The sequence below is a fragment of the Protomyctophum parallelum genome (assembly GCF_964188405.1).
Source record: "Protomyctophum parallelum genome assembly, chromosome: 6".
Lineage (NCBI taxonomy): Eukaryota > Metazoa > Chordata > Actinopteri > Myctophiformes > Myctophidae > Protomyctophum > Protomyctophum parallelum.
Genome location: NC_139701.1, coordinates 13021141 through 13047452, shown reverse-complemented (window position 1 = coordinate 13047452; position 26312 = coordinate 13021141). Strand labels below are relative to the sequence as shown.

The 26312-nt window shown below is 47.7% G+C and overlaps 1 protein-coding gene across 4 annotated transcripts in view; it reads right to left on the bottom strand.

Annotated features, from left to right (window-relative positions):
- The window catches only part of LOC310860557 (transducin-like enhancer protein 1), a 79190-nt gene that overhangs the window by 40307 nt on the left and 12571 nt on the right, over positions 1-26312 (bottom strand). For all 4 annotated transcript variants that reach the window (XM_083767537.1, XM_083767534.1, XM_083767535.1 and 1 more), the window contains exon 2: positions 14597-14763. In XM_083767537.1, the coding sequence (XP_083623663.1) occupies positions 14597-14763 (167 nt within the window). The remainder of the gene's footprint in view (positions 1-14596; positions 14764-26312) is intronic.

Sequence of the window (26312 nt, the reverse complement as noted above, 5' to 3'; positions counted from 1 at the left end):
AACCACTCCTGCATACAGTACGTGTACACACACACACACACACACACACACACACACACACACACACACGTGTGGATAACCATGTGTGAGGAGTCTGAGGAGACTATCACCTGATTTCTCCCTCTCACCACATTCATTAACCTAAACCTAACCTGGACCTTCTGGCCGTAACCTGAACACTGAGCTCCAACTGTGACACAGCATTAGTCAGAGAGAGAGAGAGAGAGAGAGAGAGAGAGAGAGAGAGATGACCAGCCTCCATCTTCTGCTCTCCATCTTCTATATCTGTCTCTTTGTCCCCGCCGTCCCGCCATACAAAACCTTCAGATGAAGCCCTGATTGGTTTAGACTAGAGAAATTATATTTGGTTCCTAGATATAATTTGGCATAATTATTTTTGACAACTTGAAGCTTAAAGGTATATTCAGTGATTTCACTTAATTCAATTATCGTTTATATATATATATATATATATATATATATATATATATATATATATATAATCCTCCCTACTATAGAGTGTGCTGACCATATAAGGAGTTCCTCCCTGTCCCCAGTTAACCCCTGGGGTCAAAAAACCATAGGTTTTGTTTTTGGCTAGAGGGCCCAGCCTTCATCCAATCAGGATGAGAGGGGCCTTCCTCCAATCATGATGATGGAGTGGGCGAGCCTTGGTGTGTGTGCTGTTGGTCTGTTGCGTGTCCTCCCACTGTAGAGTGTGTGCATGTGCACATCTTGTTACCGGGGTGGACCGGGGTTTTCTTTTTCCAAATCACTGAATGCTCCTTTAAATATTGATTAACACCCCCATCGCCCAGGATGAAGTTCTTTGTCCTTTCTATTAGTAACGCCCGACACCCAAGACGAAGTTTGATCCGAAAGACGAAGTTTATCGATATGAAAACGGATCGCGTCGCTCCACAGCCTGGGAGAGCACCCGTTATGCAATCCTCGATGTTGCGCAACAGTGAGACGTCATCGAAAATGTCCCTCCCCCGTTTAGCCGACGACAACAAAAATATTAAAACGTTAATGACTCGCGATCTAAATCATCCCGTCTAACTATACAAAAAAAACATCCTGTGTTAGACGGCCCTCCGCGGTCCAGTCGCTATAGTCGCGATAGATTTATAGCCGCTACAGCCAAATCCGGAACGTCGGTAAAAGTGCCCTGTGTTTATAAATCGACTTGGTGCTATAATTTAATGGATTAAATAACCCCGGGGCAATTAAAGTGTCAGCGTGATGACCTGGTCTAAATAGGAGGCAGCGAGCGGGGTATGTTTGCCATATTCACACAATGACCATTTTCCGAGGTTCCGAGGTTGGTGAGCCCAGAAGCACATAAGCCACTCATAAGCCAGTGGGTGACGTCAGGAGTTCGGCGCTCTATGCCAATCAGAATATAAAGCAATTTAACACTTATTTGAATAAAACCAGATCTCTTACACTACCCCTACCTTTAAGTAAGAACAAAATGTCTGCTCTCGGTGATGGTACATTTTAGATGCGGTAAAATGGCCGAGCCCTTAGAATAGTATGTGCACATGTATTGTGTAGTGAAGAGAGGAGAGTCCGCACACAGGTTTGCTCCAAGGTGTTTGCTTTTAATTCAATACACCATAAATAAGGCACAACGTTTCGGCCGTGAACGGCCTTCATCAGGTGTATTGTGTATGTACATGTATTGTGTACACATGTGCACCCACGTTCACACAAACAACACGGACCTTCCTGGCCCCGAGACTAACCACCTCTTCAACTAAAGAACAGCAGGTGGCTTCATGATTGAACACCCAAGAAATACAGTGGGAAAAGTCAATGGCTCGACGGCAATAATGTACATCTTTTATTTTAGTTTTTGGCGCTTCTTTTCTTCACCGTCATCTGAATACACACATGCAATGTACGGTACATTGCATCGCAGAGTCAGTCATACTCAGACGGCGAAAGCTATTCTCTATAAATGGACTTCAACAAATGGAAATTGCCGTGCACGCACGCGTGTATTGTGCGTGTAAGCAGGCGAGTGCGCACGCACGCGCGCGTGTGTGTGTGTGTGCAACCCAGGAAAGGTTTGTGTGTCTCCTCTGTGTTATTATGTGACTGCGGGAGCATAAAGGAGGTGGGGAGGGGGAGTAGAAATGGAGGAAAGAAGAGGGAGGGGGGTGCAAGGGAAGGACAGCGGTGAGAGCAGGCAGTGAGTATTTCATGTAGAAATGATTGCCTGTAATAATTAGTCCTTGGCTCAGCAGCATTCAGACCCAGAGAGAGAGAGAGAGAGAGAGAGAGAGAGAGAGAGAGAGAGAGAGAGAGAGAGAGAGAGAGAGAGAGAGAGAGAGAGAAAAATCAAGAAATGTTTGTGCGAGAGAATTAAAGGGAAGACGAGCTTGAGTGAAAACAAGAGAGCAACAATGAGTGGGGCAAGCAGCAAAGAAAGAAGCGACATGTGTGTGTGCGCGAGTGACACAGGGAGAGAGAGAGAGAGGGGGGAGAGGGTGCAGGCACGCTACGGTGGGCTCAGTTCCTCCAATCTCTTCCTGGCGGTGACAGCAGATAAGATGATCAGCCGAATGCGCTACAAATCTGCAGGCTGCCAGCCTTTAGACAGCTCTGTCAGTGCTGCAACGCTACTCAATTCACACACACACACACGTAAACAGAGACACACACACAGATGCACTACATGCAATTATAGCCCTGCGCCCAGGTATACGCACACGCACATACACAAATCGAATTGCACGTATTTAGCCATGTACGCGCACACACATACACGCCATGATGCACGCGCTCTGGGAGTAGTACACATGTAGACACACTGGCTTACACACCTGAACAGACACGCACACACTCACTAATGAGCGCACACACACATGCGCGCACGCACACGCAGCCAGTCAGCATCTAATTAAGAAGCTGTACTTCTTCTTGTGCCGACTGCCTTGTTAAGCTCTGCTTGAGTTAATGGAGCGGTTCTACTGGGTATTGTTAGGACTTCCCGTTTCAACGTGCTTTAATTTATATTTAACAATACAGCTGTTTAAGCATTTTCTCTTTATTTAGCTAAAGCACATTTCATGCACTCATTTTCACATAATTATTGATTTATCTTTTTGCGAAAGAAAAGGTCATGCTCGTATCATGAGCAGCGTCACAACGCGACCGGAGTGGGTCAACCGATCGATCGGTCAATTGATCTCATTGATTCTAATGGTGTGCCGCGATCGAATTCCATTCATTCACTTTCTTTTTCTATACCTCAGAGTCAAGAAATAGAATTGCCTGTGGATTGGGTCCCGCAGGGCAGGGCAACGTCTCCTACCCCACCGCGAGAGACACTGGCGTTTGAATTAGTGTTGTCCCGAGGGCCGATCGATCACATCATTTTCTAATGATCGGAAATCTGATCGGGAAACAAAAACTAAATGTGATCGAGACGTCCCTATTATCAATATTATATCCATATGATGATATTAAACTGGATATTGTCTGTGATTTTGGATATTGTACTATTGTGATATAGGCTTAAGTATCCCATAAAAATATAAATATCAGATCGGTCACACGAGAGAGACTCGGAGTAGAACCGCTGCTGAGGTGGTTCGGGCATCTGGTTAGGATGCCTCTCGGGCGTCTCCCTAGGGAGGTCTTCGAGGCACGTACCGACTGAGAGGAGACCCCGGGGCAGACCAAGGCGCAGTTAGAGGAATCACATCGACTCACTGGCCTCGGAACGTCTCGGAATCCCCCCAGGAGGAAGTCACTAATGTTGCTCTGGAGAGGGAAGTGTGGAGCACTCTTGGTGGAGCTGTTGCCCCAGCGACCCGACTACGGATAAGCGGTTGAAGATGGATGGATGGAGATCGGGAAATAAAATCTGTATCGGCAGATACTCAAAATCAAATGGGATGGTGGAGCCAACAAACAACGGGCCATGTAGTGGGGGCGGGACGACACTAGAGAGACTGTTGCAGGATGGATGTGGTTCCCGTGCCTGTGCTACGCCCTCATTTGAAACGCATCGCTGGCGGGTTGTTAAAGAAGCGTCTGGGGACGCCTCGTGTACCGGAGGAGACCCTCGCGACGTGCCCCGACACGCCCCCCCCCCCCCCCCCCCAAGATCCAACAAATAGGGGTCAGCGACAATGACAGGGACTATGGGGAATTGTGCATGACGACTAAATGGAAACAATTATCTTGAACGTATGCACTTCCGAGCAATCATGAGCATGTGTCGTCGACGTGACTGCCGTCGGTTTGCTAGCCCACAAAAAAAAGTCCACACACGTTTGTATTCATTATGTATTAATATTTTTAAATTAGCCAACGTTTTTTTTTTTACAGCAGACAGGATGTTGACGAAGGTTTTCACGTCTCCTAACAACAACAGACAGTCTGTACTCGTCTGCATTGCTTGCTCACCTAGCCCATTTTGTGCGGGAACCCCTTTTGGTGTTTTAAACATTATGTTGTAATTTAGCTATTGAAAAATAGCTCATAGCGCGCCACCCACCGAGTGGTGCGCTACGAGCTTGTAGGTCTGCTATTTCTTTCTAGGATTTAGAAGATCTTTTTTTAAATTTCGACGTCAGGCCTAAATGGGCTATAGGAGAGTGAGCAACTACTTGGTAATCCCACTTTTAAAATCTGGAAATGCATAGCGGTGATGTGGGAGTCTATACCCAGACGCATGCGTTAGGGGAGCGGTGTTGGTGGCAGTAGTGGCTGTGCCAGTGTCGTGTGCCTTTGAACCGCCGGGGCCATTTAGCCCCCTCCAGGTGTGTGCATGTTCATTTTACATCTCATTAACTATTAATGAGCTTTGCCGCTCTGTTCAGCTGCGGTGCTGGAAACACTCACACTCTCCTTCTGCATCGACATGCACCGCGTCTCTCCGGGTCTACTTCAACGCACACACACACACAAGCATACACACACAGACACACACACTCTCCCTCTCACTCACACGCACACGCCCACGAACACACGCACACAAGACCCACCCAGCTCGCATGTGTCGTCTTTCATCATCTCCCAAGGGTGTGTACACTACAAACACAGTCTCTCTCACACACACAGTCACACACACACACACACACACACACACACACACACACACACAGCTAGACAAAGCTAGGATGTTGTCACAATAGCAGACCAGCCCTTATCTTCCCTACTGCCTGGCTGGCCTCGGTTGTTCGAATGGCGCCTTGGCATTAGTTCAGTACATTTACGTTTGAATCTCAATTCAGGAATTTTGTTATTATTTTTATTTTATTTTATTAATACCGTACATTATTTTTGCATATATCAATGCTCAATTGTTTTCACCGTTTTGCCTGTTTTCATTGCAGCTCAATAGGCTTCACAGACAGAGAAAATCCCAGACCACAGAAAATCCACGGAATGCTCAAAGTTCAGGTTGTGTGTTTGTAATCGAGATCATAAAACCAAAATGAAAAACGAAAGTGAAAAATAACCTTTTAAAGTGTTGCATAGTATCAATCAATGCAGGTCTTCCTTTTAAGTCCACCTAGTATCTATAGGAAATTGACACAGTTTTGGTGCCGGTGGTGGGAGGAAAACACAAAATGGGGGATTCAAGACTAAATTAACTTGAATGTGAAATGCAGTTGTGATAAGACACACTATCAAAGTCAAGTCAAAGTCGTACGATTTGTCACACACGTTGCCGCAGTGAAATTTGTTCTCCGCATTTGACCCATCTCTTGGAGCGGTGAGCTGCAGCCGTGCCGCGCTCGGGAATCATTGGATTAGTTGATTTGACCCCCCAATCCAACCCTTTGATGCTGAGTGTCGAGCAGGGAGGCATTGGGTCCCATTTTTACAGTCTTTGGTATGACCCGGGCCGGGGATCGAACCCCGACCTCCCGGTTTCAGGGCGGACACTCTAACCACAAGGACACTGTCTGGTATGCACTGTGGAAGTGCCTTTTCCTTTTACCTCCTTCATAGTATAGTCACTTACTCATGGTAGTGAGTTTGTAGATTTTCAAGCTGTCAATTATAATTACTACTAGTCTTTCAACCAGAGTAATAATAGAGTATAATGGCATCATATGACAGACATTTGAATAAAACATGTCTAACATGTCAAAACAAGAAAAAACATTCTGTACTCTACACCAGTGGTTCCCAAAGTGGGGTCCGGGGACCCCCAGGGGTCCTTGATGGAGTTCCAAGGGGTCCCCAGCTAAATGATAGTTAGGAACCAAATGGACCCTTATGGGTCTGTAACTCTGAGAGTTAAATTAACATTGATTTTACAATATAAATTGGAGTCCCAGAGATAGAAATGCCATTAAATGGAGGTCCGTAGACTATAATGCATGTCAAAATGGGGGTAAAAATCTTCTCTTATGGGGGTCCGCGGGATAACTAGTGTCAATTTGGGGGTACTTGACGTGAAAAAGTTTGGGAACCACTGCTCTACACAGTAAAGTTTGAGTTTGTTGATTTTACTCCAAAATACTAACCATAGTCAGCTAGCTATGTACCACAAGTAACCGGATAGGCTGCATGTGTGTATGTGTGGTCTCTTGTCACACAAACGCTGCCAGTAGGCCGTCATTCCCTGGCCCCAATAGCTTTCAGTTTTCACATGTTGTGAATAGTTATTTTGTGAATTCATAATCTCCACTATCCCATCTTTTTTTTAAGGCTTACAGTATATAGAAACATACAGGACAGAAATGAGCGTAATTAATGGACAATGGTGACTCTCAACTCTTTTCATAAATCGGTATCTGGGAAGCATCAGAAAACTGAGTGGCCGATTAAAGCCATACGAATTCCCTCTCACTTCAGAGGAGTTCCAATTGGTCAGCTCTTCTGCAATTGTTTGGCAACCTGGAATTGTGTGCCGCGGTTCATGATTATTATGTATCAATTGTGTGAAACTATGTATGAAACTTAACTCATTCTATGCCTAGGGCGACATTGGACGACCCGTTATAAAAAGTCCTAGATCTCCTATAGGACGACGACATCGAACGACCACTTATAGTTTATAATGCATCCGGCATCGCTAGAATCATTTTGACCGGTTCTTGGCGCCTCCGTCGCCCCGGCAACGCTTTGCTTCCGCGTTGTCGTGACATCATTGATTGTTTTCCCTCCATCCACGCCGTCATCAGCGAGGATCTTTAGCGGCGTTTATACTCGGAACTGAAGCTCAGATTGAGGTGATCGTGCAAAACATCAACGTTTTACGGAGCTCGATGAAATATACCGTATCGACGCTTGTGATGAAGTGTAGCGAGTGTAGTGTAGCGAGTGCCCCGGGAAATGATCGCTCGTTACTTCCGGGTTCATCAAATCAGCTGGTGGCTCTTCAAAAGAAGAGCTCCTGACATTAACCCATTCTGACCCGAGATCAGATTCTAAAAAATGTCTTCTACATCCTGACAGTTTTCTGATGAAGCTATGGTTCCTATGTCAGTCGTTCTTCGATTTTTCAAAAATAGCAGACCAACAAGCTCGCAGCGCGCCACTCGGTGGCGCGCTATGAGCTTGTAGATCTGCTATTTTTCAATAGCTATAAAGCATGACATAATGCTCGGAGCACCGAAGGGGAAGCATCCTCATCGACAACTCTCTGTGAACGCCACCGACATGAACACGTGTGTGTGTGTGTGTGTGTGTGTGTGTGTGTGTGTGTGTGTGTGTGTGTGTGTGTGTGTGTGTGTGTGTGTGTGTGTGTGTGTGTGTGTGTGTGTGTGTGTTTGTGCGTGTGTGTCGTAGTATAGCTGTGCGGAGAGGAATGGAGGAGCTCTCGAGTGCTGAGTGGCAGCATGTTAGCGCCAAGTGGAGAGAGAGAGAGAGAGAGAGAGAGAGAGAGAGAGAGAGAGAGAGAGAGAGAGAGAGACACACACACACACACACGCACACAGACAAATGCCAGTCATACACCAAGCGTGTGCACGTGCCGCACATTCCACTGGGCTAACCTCTGCTGGCGCGCACGCGCGTGCGTGCGTGAGCGTGCGTGTGTAGAGGGAGAATTACAGTAATGAGAGCCCTGTGTCAGCAGCTCCTCCTGTCTCCCCTCAGTCTGCTGATTACAGCCCGTTTAAATAACAGCATCCAGCGTGCACATGCACACACACACACACACAGTCACACATGCGCGCACACGGACACACAGGAAGACGACGGCACAAGAGGCGATCCGCCCATGTCACTTTGATTAATTAACACCTTCCTGTCCCGAGCTTCACTTTATAGCCATCGTTCCCCTTGCCCTTCAATATGCATGGACCCACACACACACACGCACATCAATCAGATGCACACGTGAAGAGACACACACATTAGAAAACAGCCTGCCACCCACATACAGTAGACACACACACACACACACACACACACACACCTCATCAGTGCTAATCTCCTCGCCAGTCTCTTTCCTTTGGTCTAATCCAACATCTATCGGAATCCAGCAACCTTTCATGCAGCCAAAATACACAACTAAGCCCTGCCGTTTATAGACCCCAGCTATCTCTGTGTGTGTGTGTGTGTGTGTGTGTGTGTGTGTGTGTGTGTGTGTGTGTGTGTGTGTGTGTGTGTGTGTGTGTGTGTGTGTGTGTGTGTGTGTGTGTGTCTGTGTGTGTGTGTGTGTGTGTGTGTGTGTGTGTGTGTGCGTGCTCCTTGCAGTGTGATTAGTGGGAGCGAGGCTGGTTATTAGAGGTCTACTACACACTACACCAGTGGTTTCCAAACCTTTAGACGTTTTCCCGGGACCCAAACTATAGTGAAAATAGCAGATCTACAATTAACGAGTCATGAAATTACTGGAAATAAATCATTGAATTTGTTTTTGAATTCATGAAGAAAGAAATCTGCTTTTTTTGGGGAATAATTTTTGAAAAGGTTTTTGAAATAACAATTGAAGAAAAACTAAATGTAGGAATCAAAAAGAATAAAGGGGACCATGTTTGGGGAAACAGTGGTCTACCACAGTAAAATCCTTGCTTAACCCATTTTGGTGTTAGCATTGTTATGCTTTAGCTATTGAAAAATAGCAGATCTACAAGCTCATAGCACGCCACCGAGTGGCGCGCTACGAGCTTGTAGGTCTGCTATTTTTGAAAAATCAAAGAACGACTGACATGGAAACATAGCTTTTTCAGAAAACTGTCAGGATGTAGAAGACATTTTTAGAATCTGATCTCAGGTCAGAATGGGTTAGTGGCCATCTGAGAGTGCACGGATGGAACCAAAAGGCAGGGAGGATTTCACAGTGTGATATGGGATGATATGGGATGATATGGGCCGCATCTGCCTTAACCAGAACCAAAATGTTAATCTCATTGCCCGTCGTCTGTCCAGTCTGTGATATCCGTCCCGTGTGCACGTTGAGAACCGTTTGGAAGATTTATTTACGCGGCGTGGACGAAGGCCAGGCCATCTAGAGAACAGGGGTCGTCAGAGTTTGTGCTGGGCAGCAGTATTGTTTTTGTCGACTAAAGCTAAGACAAAAATGTTCGTCGACTACCTTTTTTCACTGACAAAAACTAAATGGAAACTAAATGAAAACAAAGCTATGACGACTAAAACTAAGACTAAATGTATTGACAATTTCGTCATGAAATAAAAACGAGACTAAAATGCTAGGAAGGGACTAGTGGACAAGAGATCCAGTATAAGTAATTTAACACTTGGTTGTATGCTGAAAATAGCCGATCTGCAAGCTCTAAGCTTGTAGATCGTATAAAATCTACCATTACGATGGCATCAAGGCCCGCCTAAAACACATTTTAGTTTAGACTATAGTCATTGGTTTAGACCAGTCATTAGTCCTACAACTACAACCTATCTCAAACCCTCACCCTAAACCTAACCTCCCAGGGTGCAGCACACCTAACGCCTAACATTAACCCATGTCTAACCAATGACTAGTCTAAACTAGTATGCACCCCAATCCATCAATATTATATCAAAATGATATCGGCATCGCGATGACACTGGATATCGCCCGTGATTTAGAATTTAGTTGTCGTCTTTTCCTGCATGGTATTTATTCACTTGTGTCCTATTTTATACTTTCAGAAATGCGTATCGTGAGCCCAATATAGTGTAGCCATGTATTGTGAAAGTAATGTATCGACACTTATACTGTGTGAAAAACAATCTCACTTGATACACTTTTCTATGCGAAATAATACTTCATAATTACTTCATATTAACGGGCTTATACACCTGTCACTACCCCCCTATAACCTATTTTTAGATTAGTTTTTATTTTTGTACGCTGATCACCAAAGAGGCACATCATACATTCCGGTTCCCTCTCCAGGTGTATTCAATCAGGCCAAATAACCATGTGACCGTCACATCACATGAGAGACAAAAACAGGAATTATCTCTTTAAAAGAGATTAGAACAAATTGTTGCACAACAGTTGCCTTAAATCACAGTTTAAGTAAATCCGCAGTCAGTCCAATCTGTCATCCCTAAAGGACTTCTGGGCCGCTGGAGGAGCCAAACGCAGTTAAAGCTTTCTTGGAACCAGAATGCCTACAAAAACAATGCACTGTACTTTACTGTGCAAATTAGCTGGGAGGTGGTGACTATAATTACTCATATCTCTCTCTCTCTCTCTCTCTCTCCCTCATAAAGACTGCCATCTTTCTCCCTTAATCTCTTCATTCATTCATTGTTTATCCAGTCAGCTTGGTTCTCAGTAACAGGGCTTGGTGGATAGGGCAGCATTCCAGGTGTTTGTGTAAGACGAGGTGTGACACTGAACCCTTTGCCAGGAGATATGATCACACCAGATCTACCAACACAACCAGGGTTGCCATGTTGGCTTGTTCTTTTCCAGAGTTTTTTCCAGGTGGTTGCCGTTTTTTGGGCTTGTTTTAAAAACATTTCTTTGATGTATATATTATAAATATCCATATCAATCACTCTCTGAGTGACAGAATGGGTCTGGTGTCTCAACCATGTGTGGAATAGTATAATAAATTACCAAAACATTCATTATAGACATAGATAGTATTTATAATAATAAATGCATAAAATATTTATTTATTAGTATTATACAGCGATATTATTGGGCTTGTTTTGGCTTGTTTTTCAAGGGAAGATTTGGCTTATTTCTCTCGCTAAGAGTTGGCTTGTTTTGGACTTGTTTTTGGAGGTGGGTTGGCTTATTTCTCTCACAAGAGTTGGCAACACTGAACACAACATCCTAGCTAGTATAGTGGGTAGGACTACGGAGGTTGGGGGGCAGTGGTGTGGAGGGCCAGGTTCTATCAACCTCGGTACAGTCCAAAGCGTGCACACACATACTGCCAGCCTAGTCAGTCAGTCAGATTATTATTTACTTTTCTGTTTTGTATGCGTCTATGGAGTCAACATAACTCTAGACCCCCAGGTGTAGTTAGAATATTGAAACATGTCTTCCCAGTTACTTCCTGAAAGCTGAAAGCCTTTGAGTCAAAAAGCCCAATTGAAATGACAGTGATAGTGACATCACAAATATCATCACCTCCCCCTTTATCATACAGCTGTGGGTGCGGCTTCAGTTCAGGTGGATCACCACCCACCACTACTTAATGAACTGGTGGGTGAGGCAACATTAAAACATAATAGTAACTCTTTCTGTACACTTTTTTGAAAAAAATCATCCTGGTATAATCATAGTACCTGATGATTATGTTTTAGGGGTGGGGGGGGGATCACGGCATACCATCTTTAAGGGTTACATGAAAAAGTGTTACATGAAAAAGTGTGTCCGCGATGAATCGGTGGACTAATGCCGACCATTTCAGTATACTGTATCCAAAGCAGCTATAATCTCGCCAATAGAGATGGATCATATAGTTGGCAGACGCACACATTTGGAAGCACTTGATAAAAAGCAAACACAAAGTATAGAGCAACTGGCTGAAATGCATGCCAAAGTCACACGGAAGAGGAAAGCAAGCCGAGCCCCAGACAGCACCTATAATAAAAGGGACGTCAAAACTGTACCATCCAGGAAGGGTTTGGAAGTAGGAGCGAGCCAGCATGCTGTAAGTAAGTATGCCTGCCCCCCCCCCCCCCACACACACACACACACACACACACACACACACACACACGCATTGTGTCATGAGCACTGCTGGGACCGGGGAGCTAATCTGTGCTGCTGCTTGCTGCTGCTGCTGTGTGCAAATGAAAGCGATAATGATGGTGGCGGTGATGGGGCTATCCAGAGGTATGCATGGAATCAGACAGGCTCGGCCAAGTCTCCCATATTGTTTGGACTGGAAGCCTTTGAGCTCGGGGGGCCGAAAAGAACTGGACAGGACGCGCGTATACACACACATACACGTGTGCACGTACACACACACACACACACCAGGGTGTGTGTGTAGTGCGGAGGGGCTTGGAGGTTTGGGTTGTACAATAGGAGTTGCGAGGGAGACAAGAGAGGAGGGGGAAGGGGGGGGATCCTGGCCCGATGAATCAAAGCAGAACGCTGGGTGAGGAGAGAGAGGAAAAATACAGAGAGATGGAAAGAAAGGGAGGGGACCCTGTGAAGGTGTGCCAAGAGGAAGGAGGGGGGGGTGGGGAGGGCATGGGTCGCCACTCACCAGCACAACATTGAAAGCCAGTCAGCAGCAGGCATTTCTGCACAACACACACACACACACACACACACAGCATAGATAAGAGTATACCACCACACACATTCCTATTTGCCCACTATATTTGCATACACCAGCCGTTGTGTGCATGTGTTTTGTTTTGTTTTTACAAAAAGAAAACTGCCTTGTCCACTGAGCAACAGTATCTCATAGTATACTTTAGCTATTGAAAAATTAGCAGATCTACAAGCTCGTAGCGTGGCACAGAGTGCCTTGATAATAATGCCCAGGAAAGGCCTCAGGATCACACTGTTCTAAAGCAGTGGGGTGGTTCCTAGCTAAACGATGGATAGTTGGTAACCTTATAAAAGTAAAATGAAAATAAATGGTCCACACAATTATTATTTTTGACCAACGTCCGCCTCTTGTCTCTCCTTATGGCATCACATCAAACACGGCGTGGAAGTGTGAACAAAATCGTGTCCGACGACAACAAAATGTTCAAAGTTTGGGAGTCTGAGAGGCTAAATCTCATCAAAATGCCGAACGCATAATTGTGAGACCCCTGTGAGAACAAAACGGTGACATCTGGACTAGAGCCAGGTGGTGCCAATCCATCACTCAGCGCTCATTCAACGTCACCTGGAACTCTGCGAGTATACAAAATGTTACACTCTTGTTGTGTTCACGTCTCCGTTTCGTCACGTATAGTCTTTCTTTCTTTGAACCTTTCTCTAAGCTCGACTTGTAGAGTGGTCTGTTAACCCATTTAGGCCCGACGTCGAATTTTTTTTATTTTATTAATTTTCTGAAAAACCTCATGTTTCTATATCGGTGGGTCTCAATATTTCATGTCAAGGACCCACAAAAATATATGAAATTGGCCGCTGACCCCCAACTGAAAATGTGTTGTTTCAGGGACCACCTCCCAGAACTTGCCAGAAGCAAAGATTTGAGTTAAAAACGTTTGCTCTGAAAGAGTATATATTCAAAGCTTTGCATCACATTTTCACGACAAAAGCATAACATAATGCCAACACCAAAAGGGGTTCCCGCCCCAAAATGGATTAATATGAGTGGATTCAAAAGGGAGTGTTGAGTATGACAAGATAGTACAGAAGCACGTGCGTGTGTGCGTTGCGTGCGTGTATGCGTGCGTGCGAGCGTGTATTCTGCAATGTGCATCTAAAGCATTTATAATGGATCTATGGACAGTGAATTTCAACCTTTTTTATATCAAGGACCTCCAGTTTCACATTAAATAGTCTCTCTGCGTTATTTATGTATTATGTTTTATGTTTATTTTCAAGTATTTATTTGGCCGTTTGGAGAGCCACGTGACCACACGATGCAGAGAGCAGGGGGAGTGAGTGACACACAGCAGCTTTAGCTATTGAAAAATAGCAGACCTCCAAGCTCGTAGCGCGCCACCGAGTGGCGCGCTACGAGCTTGGAGGTCTGCTATTTTCTTTAAAGTCGTGAAAATGTGGCGCAAATCTTTGAATATATATTTCAGAGCGAACATTTTGAACTAAAATATTGGCTTCTGCGGGGCGTGCCTGGAACTACATATTTTGTGCCTGGAACTACATATTTTGAGATGGGGGTCCGTGGCCCAATAGAGATAATTCTGGGGGTCCATTGACATGAAAATGTTTGAGCACAACTGACATAGAAACATGGGTTTTTCAGGGAAAATGTAGGGTTTAGAAGCCTTTTTTTTTAGCGACCTCAGTCCTAAATGGGTTAACTCAAGGGTGTACAAATGGGAACCAAATGGACCCATAAGTGTACCCTTGGTTGGCGTTGAGGCCGGGTCCATTTGGTTCATCAATCATCTCGCTGGGGACCCTCCCTGGATCCACCCCCAAAGCACTCATTGGCCATTGAGCACCAATGGCCAATGAGGCTATAGGAGAGTGAACGTGCGCTTGCACTGACACACAAACACACACACACACAGTAGAACTACAAAAGCACCTATAAATAAATACCTGTGGTACTGGGTCTGAAGGAACTGGAACTCCTCTTTGATGCGGTCTAAGGTTTCTGGGTAGGTGAGTTTCAGCGACTGTGGGGCACCTGCCGCGGCTGCCGCCGCCGCCGCCGCCGCCACTGCCACCGCAGAGGCCGAGGTCCCCGGGGGTGGCTGCAGAGGTGCCTGAGGGGGGGGGGGGGGGGGGGGGAAAGAAGAAAAAAAAAAGTTAGGATTTAAGAATCATCAGTTTTCATTTTAGATGAATCGTTTCACATTTTGTAGAGTGAAGATATCGATATCCGTTTTCACAATTTTCTCTCTGTGTGGAGTTTTCATGTTCTCCCCATGTCCCCAATAAGCCACGGTATAGGTACCCTCACAAAAAACATGCATACTGCCTCCCCCTGGTCAGCCGGGGTAAACCTGATGGAGGGGAAAGGAACTGGTTGGAATAACGTGTTCTTTTCCACACGCTATACCGGAGAAACGCAAACAAAAGGGTATGGCACCCAAGTCTGATCGAATCCTATACAAAACCTCCCGCACACTCAGATCAGCCAACACAGGGAAGCCATCTCATATAATACAGTCTACCAAGATCCCAACTGCCTTTTCTAATTACGAGCCTGAACCTGTGTGTGTTTGTGTACCATCTATTAATCTATATAGATAGATATAGATGGCCATGTCTGAGATATAGGTATAGGTAGGTCTGGTCCATATGTCATACTTTCGGTTTATATTTGTATTTTATCCGTATATCGACAATTATGCAGGGGGGAAGTCATTATATCGGCAAACATTTAACAATAACAGATCTACAAGCTCTACAAGCTCAACATGCAACAGGGTGCACTTGCAACAAGGCACTGATTAGTAAAAAAAACAATATGAATAAAATAGATTTCTGTTGTGTTTATTTTGTATCTATTGTCATGTTTAATTTCAAGAGCTTGCAGTCAAGCTCTAGTATGCGATAACTGTAAGGGAGTGTCCAGCGCTGATACAGTGTGACTTCCCACCTGGCCCAGATGTACATACATGTGCCACGACTGGGACCACTGGAGATTGCCACACATCGAGCTTCACAGCCAAATGAACATACTTGTTTAAAGGCAAGTCAGGCTGGAAGCGAGACAGAGAGTATACAGAGAGAGGAAGGAAGGGGGGTCCCCATCGTTTGGCTGGAGAACCCCTCCGCCCCTCGTCTCCACCTTCTCTGCAGGGTCCAGAGCAATTAGGAGACCTCGGTTGGAGGGGTAATGCTGCGGGACAGGCAGACAAAAGCGAGCAAAAGCTGGTCTGGGGGTGGGGGGGGGTCTGTTTGTCTGTCTGTCTGTCTGGCTCTCTGTCAAACTCAAGCTAAAAAAGCTGATGTGTGCCAGACTGCCGGTGCAGGGACAGATGCTTCACACCACCAGCACCAGCACACTTAAAGACGCTCCCCGAGGAAGCAGAGGAGAGATAAAAGGGGGAGGGGGTGAAAATATATGGATTTTGTTTTTGACTCTTAAACACGCTTTTTTTTGCTTGTTATTGCACGCGCGTGTGTGTGTTGTCCCGATCCGATCACGTGATCGTAAATCGGGGGGTGATTGTGTGATTTTCAAAGGATTGGGAGGGAATTATTCTGGGATTGGGGGAGGATTATTATTATTTTTTTAATGATCAATGTGATGTTTTTTAGCTGCACGTCCAGCCGACGTGAATAGAGTTACATCAATATATTTACATCCACATGCAGCTCCACATTTAAGTATGTGTTACTCATTGCTGCCGGCCTGCGTGCGTGTGTAGAGAAACAAAACTGAGATAGGAGAGAGTGAGTCTGTGGGGCGAGGTCTATTTTGGAGAGGAGAGGAGAGGAGAGGAGAGGAGAGGAGAGGAGAGGAGAGGAGAGGAGAGGAGAGGAGAGGGGCTGTGGCCTCATTGTTCCTCTCTCTAACAAGCTGCTCTCAATCTGTCGGCCAGATCCCCCTCTCAGAAACACACACACACACACACACACACACTCATATGCACAGTAGAACTCATGCATGCATGTGTGCGCGCACGTTAATACCCACACACCGTCTCTTGTGCTCACCCAAAATTACTTGTGTAGGCTACGTTTTATACACTTCCGTCAGTCTGGCGTGCACACAGTCCTTTACACACAAACCCACTATACCACACACACACACACAAGGACATTGTCAATCTTGCTTAGGCCTACATACACCCTCCCCTTCTCCTGTGCACACATACCCACAATTACGCGCACACACACTAATGCTTGCACACATACGCACGCATGCACGCGCACGCACACACATACACAGCAATTACTCTTCACAGGGGGAAAGGCTCCTCAGGAACAAGAGCACCAAGGCCATTTTGTAGAAGGAAAAGGGAGAGAGGGGGGGGGGGGAAGGGTTGCCCTTCTCTATCCCCCCCCCCCCTCTCTCCCCTCTCCTTCTATCTCTCCACCTTTCCCCTCTTTTGCTTTTCTCTCCAGCGAGCCGCGTGCTCCAGACGAGGACAGGTGCAAAGAGAGAGAGAGAGAGGCAGAGTCTTGCACATATAAATGAAGGCGGAGAAGAGGCTAGCAGTGGGCGGCGACGGCTGCCCTGACACTGGGGAGGCAGAGAGAGAGAGAGAGAGAGAGAGAGAGAGAGAGAGAGAGAGAGAGAGAGAGAGAGAGAGACTTTTTCTTTTTTGAGTGTGCTCCAAGGGGAGAAGTGAAAAGATTTATTAAGACGTGGTAAAAAGTGCTTGGCCGCTCTCTCTCTGCTCTCCGCTGGCCTCTTGCTGGGTCAGCCGTTCAGGGGGTCTGACGCATGGCTCCTCAGCTCAGGGCCGTTATTGTGATGATTCAGAGCTGGACCGGACACACGTCACTGAGAGACACCGTCCTCTGTGAGGACACACGTCACAGAGAGACACCGTCCTCTGAGAGGACACATCACAGAGAGACACCGTCCCTCAGAGGACACACGTCACTGAGAGACACCGTCCCTCAGAGGACACACGTCACTGAGACACCGTCCCCCAGAGGACACACGTCACTGAGAGACACCGTCCCTCAGAGGACACACGTCACAGAGAGACACCGTCCCTTAGAGGACACACGTCACAGAGAGACACCGTCCCCTCAGAGGACACACGTCACAGAGAGACACCGTCCCTCAGAGGACACACGTCACTGAGACACCGTCCCTCAGAGGAAACACGTCACAGAGAGACACCGTCCCTCAGAGGACACATCACAGAGAGACACCGTCCTCTGAGAGGACACACGTCACAGAGAGACACCGTCCCCCAGAGGACACACGTCACAGAGAGACACCGTCCCCCAGAGGACACACGTCACTGAGAGACACCGTCCCTCAGAGGACACACGTCACAGAGAGACACCGTCCCTCAGAGGATACGTCACAGAGAGACACCGTCCCTTAGAGGACACACGTCACAGAGAAACACCGTCCCTCAGAGGACACACATCACAGAGAGACACCGTCCTCTGTGAGGACACATCACAGAGAGACACCGTCCCTCAAAGGACACACATCACAGAGAGACACCGTCCCTTAGAGGACACACATCACAGAGAGACACCGTCCCCCAGAGGACACACGTCACTGAGAGACACCGTCCCCCAGAGGACACACGTCACAGAGAGACACCGTCCCCCAGAGGACACACGTCACAGAGAGACACTGTCCCTCAGAGGACACACGTCACAGAGAGACACCGTCCCCCAGAGGACACACGTCACAGAGAGACACCGTCCCCCAGAGGACACACGTCACAGAGAGACACCGTCCCCCAGAGGACACACATCACTGAGAGACACCGTCCCTCAGAGGACACACATCACAGAGAGACACCGTCCCCCAGAGGACACACATCACAGAGAGACACCGTCCCTTAGAGGACACACATCACAGAGAGACACCGTCCCCCAGAGGACACACATCACAGAGAGACACCGTCCCCCAGAGGACACACATCACAGAGAGACACCGTCCCTCAGAGGACACACATCACAGAGAGACACCGTCCCTCAGAGGACACACATCACAGAGAGACACCGTCCCTCAGAGGACACACATCACAGAGAGACACCGTCCCTTAGAGGACACACGTCACAGAGAGACACCGTCCCTCAGAGGACACACATCACAGAGAGACACCGTCCCTCAGAGGACACACGTCACTGAGAGACACCGTCCCTCAGAGGACACACGTCACTGAGAGACACCGTCCCTCAGAGGACACACGTCACAGAGAGACACCGTCCCTCAGAGGACACACGTCACAGAGAGACACCGTCCCTTAGAGGACACACATCACTGAGAGACACCGTCCCTTAGAGGACACACATCACTGAGAGACACCGTCCCTTAGAGGACACACATCACAGAGAGACACCGTCCCTTAGAGGACACACGTCACAGAGAGACACCGTCCCTCAGAGGACACACGTCACAGAGAGACACTGTCCCTCAGAGGACACACGTCACAGAGAGACACCGTCCCTTAGAGGACACACATCACAGAGAGACACCGTCCCTCAGAGGACACACGTCACAGAGAGACACCGTCCCCCAGAGGACACACGTCACAGAGAGACACCGTCCCCCAGAGGACATTGTTCCTCTCTCTAACAAGCTGCTCTCAATCTGTCGGCCAGATCCCCCTCTCAGAAACACACACACACACACACACACACACTCATATGCACAGTAGAACTCATGCATGCATGTGTGCGCGCACGTTAATACCCACACACCGTCTCTTGTGCTCACCCAAAATTACTTGTGTAGGCTACGTTTTATACACTTCCGTCAGTCTGGCGTGCACACAGTCCTTTACACACAAACCCACTATACCACACACACACACACAAGGACATTGTCAATCTTGCTTAGGCCTACATACACCCTCCCCTTCTCCTGTGCACACATACCCACAATTACGCGCACACACACTAATGCTTGCACACATACGCACGCATGCACGCGCACGCACACACATACACAGCAATTACTCTTCACAGGGGGAAAGGCTCCTCAGGAACAAGAGCACCAAGGCCATTTTGTAGAAGGAAAAGGGAGAGAGGGGGGGGGAAGGGTTGCCCTTCTCTATCCCCCCCCCCCCTCTCTCCCCTCTCCTTCTATCTCTCCACCTTTCCCCTCTTTTGCTTTTCTCTCCAGCGAGCCGCGTGCTCCAGACGAGGACAGGTGCAAAGAGAGAGAGAGAGAGGCAGAGTCTTGCACATATAAATGAAGGCGGAGAAGAGGCTAGCAGTGGGCGGCGACGGCTGCCCTGACACTGGGGAGGCAGAGAGAGAGAGAGAGAGAGAGAGAGAGAGAGAGAGAGAGAGAGAGAGAGAGAGAGAGAGAGAGACTTTTTCTTTTTTGAGTGTGCTCCAAGGGGAGAAGTGAAAAGATTTATTAAGACGTGGTAAAAAGTGCTTGGCCGCTCTCTCTCTGCTCTCCGCTGGCCTCTTGCTGGGTCAGCCGTTCAGGGGGTCTGACGCATGGCTCCTCAGCTCAGGGCCGTTATTGTGATGATTCAGAGCTGGACCGGACACACGTCACTGAGAGACACCGTCCTCTGTGAGGACACACGTCACAGAGAGACACCGTCCTCTGAGAGGACACATCACAGAGAGACACCGTCCCTCAGAGGACACACGTCACTGAGAGACACCGTCCCTCAGAGGACACACGTCACTGAGACACCGTCCCCCAGAGGACACACGTCACTGAGAGACACCGTCCCTCAGAGGACACACGTCACAGAGAGACACCGTCCCTTAGAGGACACACGTCACAGAGAGACACCGTCCCCTCAGAGGACACACGTCACAGAGAGACACCGTCCCTCAGAGGACACACGTCACTGAGACACCGTCCCTCAGAGGAAACACGTCACAGAGAGACACCGTCCCTCAGAGGACACATCACAGAGAGACACCGTCCTCTGAGAGGACACACGTCACAGAGAGACACCGTCCCCCAGAGGACACACGTCACAGAGAGACACCGTCCCCCAGAGGACACACGTCACTGAGAGACACCGTCCCTCAGAGGACACACGTCACAGAGAGACACCGTCCCTCAGAGGATACGTCACAGAGAGACACCGTCCCTTAGAGGACACACGTCACAGAGAAACACCGTCCCTCAGAGGACACACATCACAGAGAGACACCGTCCTCTGTGAGGACACATCACAGAGAGACACCGTCCCTCAAAGGACACACATCACAGAGAGACACCGTCCCTTAGAGGACACACATCACAGAGAGACACCGTCCCCCAGAGGACACACGTCACTGAGAGACACCGTCCCCCAGAGGACACACGTCACAGAGAGACACCGTCCCCCAGAGGACACACGTCACAGAGAGACACTGTCCCTCAGAGGACACACGTCACAGAGAGACACCGTCCCCCAGAGGACACACGTCACAGAGAGACACCGTCCCCCAGAGGACACACGTCACAGAGAGACACCGTCCCCCAGAGGACACACATCACTGAGAGACACCGTCCCTCAGAGGACACACATCACAGAGAGACACCGTCCCCCAGAGGACACACATCACAGAGAGACACCGTCCCTTAGAGGACACACATCACAGAGAGACACCGTCCCCCAGAGGACACACATCACAGAGAGACACCGTCCCCCAGAGGACACACATCACAGAGAGACACCGTCCCTCAGAGGACACACATCACAGAGAGACACCGTCCCTCAGAGGACACACATCACAGAGAGACACCGTCCCTCAGAGGACACACATCACAGAGAGACACCGTCCCTTAGAGGACACACGTCACAGAGAGACACCGTCCCTCAGAGGACACACATCACAGAGAGACACCGTCCCTCAGAGGACACACGTCACTGAGAGACACCGTCCCTCAGAGGACACACGTCACTGAGAGACACCGTCCCTCAGAGGACACACGTCACAGAGAGACACCGTCCCTCAGAGGACACACGTCACAGAGAGACACCGTCCCTTAGAGGACACACATCACTGAGAGACACCGTCCCTTAGAGGACACACATCACTGAGAGACACCGTCCCTTAGAGGACACACATCACAGAGAGACACCGTCCCTTAGAGGACACACGTCACAGAGAGACACCGTCCCTCAGAGGACACACGTCACAGAGAGACACCGTCCCTCAGAGGACACACGTCACAGAGAGACACCGTCCCTTAGAGGACACACATCACAGAGAGACACCGTCCCTCAGAGGACACACGTCACAGAGAGACACCGTCCCCCAGAGGACACACGTCACAGAGAGACACCGTCCCCCAGAGGACACACGTCACTGAGAGACACCGTCCCTCAGAGGACACACGTCACAGAGAGACACCGTCCCTCAGAGGATACGTCACAGAGAGACACCGTCCCTTAGAGGACACACGTCAGAGAAACACCGTCCCTCAGAGGACACACATCACAGAGAGACACCGTCCTCTGTGAGGACACATCACAGAGAGACACCGTCCCTCAAAGGACACACATCACAGAGAGACACCGTCCCTTAGAGGACACACATCACAGAGAGACACTGTCCCTCAGAGGACACACATCACAGAGAGACACCGTCCCTTAGAGGACACACGTCACAGAGAGACACCGTCCCTTAGAGGACACACGTCACAGAGAGACACCGTCCCTCAGAGGACACACGTCACAGAGAGACACAGTCCCTCAGAGGACACACGTCACAGAGAGACACCGTCCCTCAGAGGACACACGTCACAGAGAGACACCGTCCCTCAGAGGACACACGTCACAGAGAGACACCGTCCCTTAGAGGACACACATCACTGAGAGACACCGTCCCTTAGAGGACACACATCACTGAGAGACACCGTCCCTCAGAGGACACACGTCACAGAGAGACACCGTCCCTTAGAGGACACACATCACTGAGAGACACCGTCCCTCAGAGGACACACGTCACAGAGAGACACCGTCCCTCAGAGGACACACGTCACAGAGAGACACCGTCCCTTAGAGGACACACGTCACTGAGAGACACCGTCCTCTGTGAGGACACACATCACAGAGAGACACCGTCCCTTAGAGGACACACATCACAGAGAGACACCGTCCCTCAGAGGACACACGTCACAGAGAGACACCGTCCCTCAGAGGACACACGTCACAGAGAGACACCGTCCCTTAGAGGACACACGTCACTGAGAGACACCGTCCCTCAGAGGACACACGTCACAGAGAGACACCGTCCCTCAGAGGACACACGTCACAGAGACAGTTAATATGTGCGTGTGTGTGTTTGTGTGTGTGTTAGGTTGCGCACAGGTGGTGAAAAACAACCGTGCTCATACCCAGCCAGCCACCCACACACACACATAACTCCGTAAGGGAGTGGTTGCACCACTCAAAAATAATGAACTCAAAATTGTACTTAAGTGCAGTACTTAAAGGACAACTTTAGTTTTTTTCAACCAAGGTTCATGTTTTAGGTTGTTTTTAGAGAAAGTAAAAGGTGAGTGTATTTTTTTTTCATTTGCTGCTTTCTTTCGTTTTAGGGATTTTAGCTGTTTTTGACAGCCCCGCCCCCCTGTCAAAAACAGCTAAAATCCCTAAAACGAAAGAAAGCAGCAAATGAAAAAAAAAGAACACTCATCTTTTACCCTAACAACCTAAAACATGAACCTTGGTTGGAAAAAACGAAAGTTGTCCTTTAAGTAGTAGTAAGTACATGTACATGTTACTTGCCAGCCACCACTGAAAGGCACCACGCTGCTTTCAGATGACCTCACATTGGTTAGGGGTCAACTAAAGCACAGCATAGTATAGAGGCGATATTGACCCCTCCTGTATTGTGTATATAATGTAGGCATGAGGACCGACATCTGACAATGACCCCGGTCACGGTCACGGTCAGTCACTCCACAGCTCAGACCAGAAACATCATCATGCCCTTGGAAAATCAAATGGCTCACATGGGCTGAACAACATCCAACCGCCATGTAAGACAGACCAGCGCTGACAATACGTGGCCTAACAATTACACAAGATTGTGGTTGTGATTGTGGTGATCATCCCATTAATTAACAGTTTTTTGTTGTTGCCGAGATTAAAACAATCGTGTTTCAGGTTTCACTGCCGGGTTTTAAGTTACCTTTGAACAGCCACTGCACTGACCGTCGAGTGGCTCGTCATGAAAATCCACTTTTAAACGGTGTAAATCGCTCGTCGTAGTCTTCAAAAATATTCCAGAGTGGCGATCACAACAGAGCGCGTGCTGCGCGGCACCGTCGCCATTGTAATGAATAGGGACTCAATTTCCCATAACCCTTTGCACGCTAGAGCGACAGACCTTTTTTGCGATGATGTCATCAAAACACGTCACATATCCCACTCTGTCCGGTCGAATGCCCGTATACGACTTAATTAAAACTGATTAAAAACGCGGATTAAACAATGAAAACATAACTCGAGCAACTCCGCGAACGGGAGGGAAAGTGTTCTACGGTCAATTAACTCGAGCAACTTGGGTTCAGTAGTCAAAGTGTTAACGAATCCTCTGTAGTTTAGTTAAATTGACAGGGACTGAACACCTACCGTACGCCGTGTCACCAGGACTGATCTGATCTGTCCCGGTTCACAAAACCCACCGTCTAAAGTGACGGCGCTTTTGTGGTCAACCGTTACTCTTGCACAAGAACTCACAAGATGTCCCGTATATGACCTTAATATCACATCCTCTGCTCTGACTATTATACAGTGTGTGTGTGTGTGTGTGTGTGCGTGCGTGTGTGCGTGAGCGTGCGTGTGTGTGTGTGTGTGTGTGTGTCCAACACACACACACACAAACTAATCTGTTCCTCTGGCTGTCCTGTAGCCAAGAATGGCCTAAGTCAATTGCAGTGATTAAATGAGGCCCTGCCAAGTAAGTGTGTGTGTGTGTGTGTGTGTGTGTGTGTGTGTGTGTGTGTGTGTGTGTGTGTGTGTGTGTGTGTGTGTGTGTGTGTGTGTGTGTGTGTTAATGATTTTAATCAGGCCCAAGGTTTCTTCGATGGGATTTTAAAGGCTTTCGTTTCGTCTCTCTCTAGTCCAGACCAAAAACCCAGTACTGTACTGGGCTGTATGCTGGAAATGAAGGCCGCTTCATAACGGATCTGGCCGTGATTAAAAAGGGTGGGTTGCACGCACACACACACACACACACACACACACACACACACACACACACACACACACGCACACACATCTGTAGTAAAGGGTTGGTTGAGAATGTGGCATTCCTTGAATGCAATCAATGTTGTTTTCATTTGAGTTCTCTCTAATTACACCACAAGCAGCTAACCACATATGACCTCATATCCCCGCTGCAGCCCACAAACACACAAACTCTGGAGACAGATTGCACCCCCACCACAGACCATTTTGCAGCACACATGCACGTTGCACGTACGCACACACACACACACACACACACACAACAAATATTGACATCTGCAGTTGAATATTAACCCATTTTGGGTGGGAACCCCTGTTTTAAGCATTATGTTATAATTTAGCTATTGGAAAATAGCAGATCTACACAGAGTGCCGCGCTACGAAAATGTGCCTCAAATCTTTGAATATATATTATTACAGAGTGAACGTTTTAACTCAAATCTTTGCTTTTGGGGAGGTCCCTGGAACAACATATTTTCAGATGAGGGGCGGAGGCATATTACATATCATTTTTGGGGTCCTTGACATGAAATATTGAGCACCACTGATACAGTATCATATTTATTTCAGAAACCTGTCCGGATTTAGAAGACTTATTTTTTCGACGTCAGGCCTAAATGGGTTAAGGATACTGTGGTGTGATCTTAGCAGGTGGTTGTGTGAATATTAATAATCATAAAACCATAGAGGCGACGTGTCAGTGTCACTGTCTGTCATTTTGGAATCTCAATTCCAAAATGGCATCATATTATCGGCAGCCATCTTATCTGAATCCGGTACTAAAATGAACGACACGACTGGCATGTGGAAAAGCAATCTCAGCATCCCTGGCCTCTTTGGTCCTTTTTAGTAAACAACTAGCCAGCCGCTGCAGTGGCTGCACAGGCAAAATAATTATATTGCTGCCCGCATGGCAAAATTGTAGACAACAATGGCCCGTCTTACTATACCATCTTATCCGGGCCGGGTAAGATGGTGGACACAGTTATCCTATCATTGTTGGCATTGCATCTGCTATAGCTACGGCCAAATTAACCTGCTAGATATGATCAATAATCACGATCAGATGTGTCTGGGAATTTTAACCCAAGGCCATAACAACTGGTCATAGTCAGAGCTCAAACAGTTAGCACATCAGATACAGGCGTGTGTATTGAGACTGCTGGTGTGTGTGTGCGTGTGTGTGTGTGTGTGTTTATTTTTTGAGGGCCGCTATCCCCTCCAATGCATGGCTTTTGAAGATTACGTCATATGGCAGCCAAGTCTATGGGATTTTGAATGTTTGTTTATATGACGTAAATCGTTTGCCAGCAAAGTCTAGGGACTTTGAAGATGTTATCATGTTACAATGTTTGTTTAGAGCACTTGAGACTAGAGACGTGTATCGTTTGCTAAGGCTATGGACTATGGACTTTGTTTGTTTAGGGCACTAATAGACAACGTTAGACGTCATGTGGCCGATATAAATACAGTGGGCGCCCCTCGCTTCACACAAC